Source organism: Tursiops truncatus, chromosome 2 (genome assembly GCF_011762595.2).
Source record: "Tursiops truncatus isolate mTurTru1 chromosome 2, mTurTru1.mat.Y, whole genome shotgun sequence".
In the NCBI taxonomy this organism is placed as follows: domain Eukaryota; kingdom Metazoa; phylum Chordata; class Mammalia; order Artiodactyla; family Delphinidae; genus Tursiops; species Tursiops truncatus.
This window is the reverse complement of record NC_047035.1, coordinates 75750857-75752450: the sequence shown is the minus strand read 5'-3', so window position 1 is coordinate 75752450 and position 1594 is coordinate 75750857. Positions and strand designations below refer to the sequence as shown.

Here is a 1594-nt window from a genome sequence, read left to right as displayed (position 1 = left end):
GCTCCGCAACAAAAGAAGCCACCGCAATGAGAAGCCCGTGCACCGCAACGAAGAGTAGCCCCTGCTCGCTGCAACTAGAGAAAGCCCGCACGCAGCAACAATGACCCAACGCAGCCAAATAAATAAATAAAAATAAAAAATCTATGGCCATTCTGCAGCCAGTGATATTTTTCATTTAGGAAATCAGACCCAGTGGCAGAGCTCTGTCCTGCACAGGATGCCTGGAATTAGATTTGTTACAACAGAAGCAGCAGTGGTTCATCCCTGGGTATGCACTGATCAGCAAATGATAAAACAAAGGGCTCATTGCATAAGTGGACCATGTCCTAATCTGTGCGTTTCTTCATGTCCTAGATTCAGAACCCTCCTTGTTCTGCTAGCCCCACCCACAGGGGCTGCTCTATATCTCCAGACCCAAGAACTGGGGGGATACCAGCTGCCCCTGAGCGCCAGGCCCACCAGCTGGATCTGTTCTCACAGGAGCCACAGCAGAGATACTGGGTAAGACAATGAGCCCCAGAGCTGGAACAGGAGAGACAGCAATGAAGCAGCAACTGGGGGAGCGGTGAGCTGAAGTTAGTGCCCAGGACACATGACAGACTTTGGGGAGCGGAGGGGAAAGGAGCTAGAACCACAGTGACAGCAGGGGGCCTGCAGGGTGAGTGAGGAGGGAGTGGGTTATTTGTGGGCCGGGATACAGAAGATACCCTTCTTTTCACAGGAAACATGGTTCCAAGACAGCAGAATGCCCAGCTTCCTCTCTTTTTGCTGCTGGGGCTCTTGGGAGTGGTGATCTCACTCCACGCCCAATTAACCCCGGCTCAGAGGTTTCAGATTCAGCACCTAAATATGGCCCACCGTCGATGCGATGATGCAATGCGGGTGGTTAACCGTTACAGAAGGGCATGCAAAGGTGAAAATACTTTTCTCCACACAACGTTTGCTGCCGTAGCTCGTGTTTGTCACACCAGAAATGTAACCTGCCCTAGATCACGCAGGACGAATTGTCATAGAAGCCCACATCGAGTGCTTGTAACCTACTGCAACCTCAGAAGAAAGGCAAACGATTATAGGAACTGCCGTTATAGACAGAGAAGTAATCGGAAGATCTACATCATTGCGTGTGGAAACAGATTACCACAGGACAATGCCAGGTACCCCCTGGTTCCAGTTCACTTGGATGACATCGTCTAAACTCTGGGCCAAAACTTTGGGCCATGCTCATTTGCCAAGCGCCACAGTCCTGTCCCACCATCCACCCCAGAGATCAGCATCAGTCCTCATCTCACCAGCCTCCAGGTCCCTTTAAGCTTTGCTCAGCTGAAGCTCCTTGTGCACGCACAGTAAACTTTGCAGAATTACCTACAAGGCTCCATGTGTCTGTTTGTGCTCTTCTGTCATGTAGTTACATTCTCGTCTAGAGGCTTTTCCCCTTCTTCTAATCTGAGATTTGTGGGAAATCGACGTGAGGATAAGAGGCTCCTTGTGTCATGAAGTTGTGCAGACTTTTCCTTCTCTCTGCTTTAGGCCAGGAAGCTGCGGCTTCCACTCACAGCGGCCTATTTCATTACCAGGAGGCAAAGAGCCCCCAGTA

At 50.6% G+C, this 1594-nt stretch overlaps 1 protein-coding gene across 1 annotated transcript; it reads left to right on the top strand.

Annotated features, from left to right (window-relative positions):
* The first annotated feature begins 354 nt into the window (after positions 1 to 354).
* LOC101328841 (eosinophil cationic protein-like) lies at positions 355 to 1358 on the top strand. The gene is made up of 2 exons (XM_004331735.4): positions 355 to 501; positions 722 to 1358. Exon 2 carries the CDS (start codon positions 727 to 729, stop codon positions 1192 to 1194), a length of 468 nt encoding a protein of 155 aa, XP_004331783.3. The 5' UTR covers positions 355 to 501; positions 722 to 726; the 3' UTR covers positions 1195 to 1358.
* The last annotated feature ends 236 nt before the right edge of the window (positions 1359 to 1594 follow it).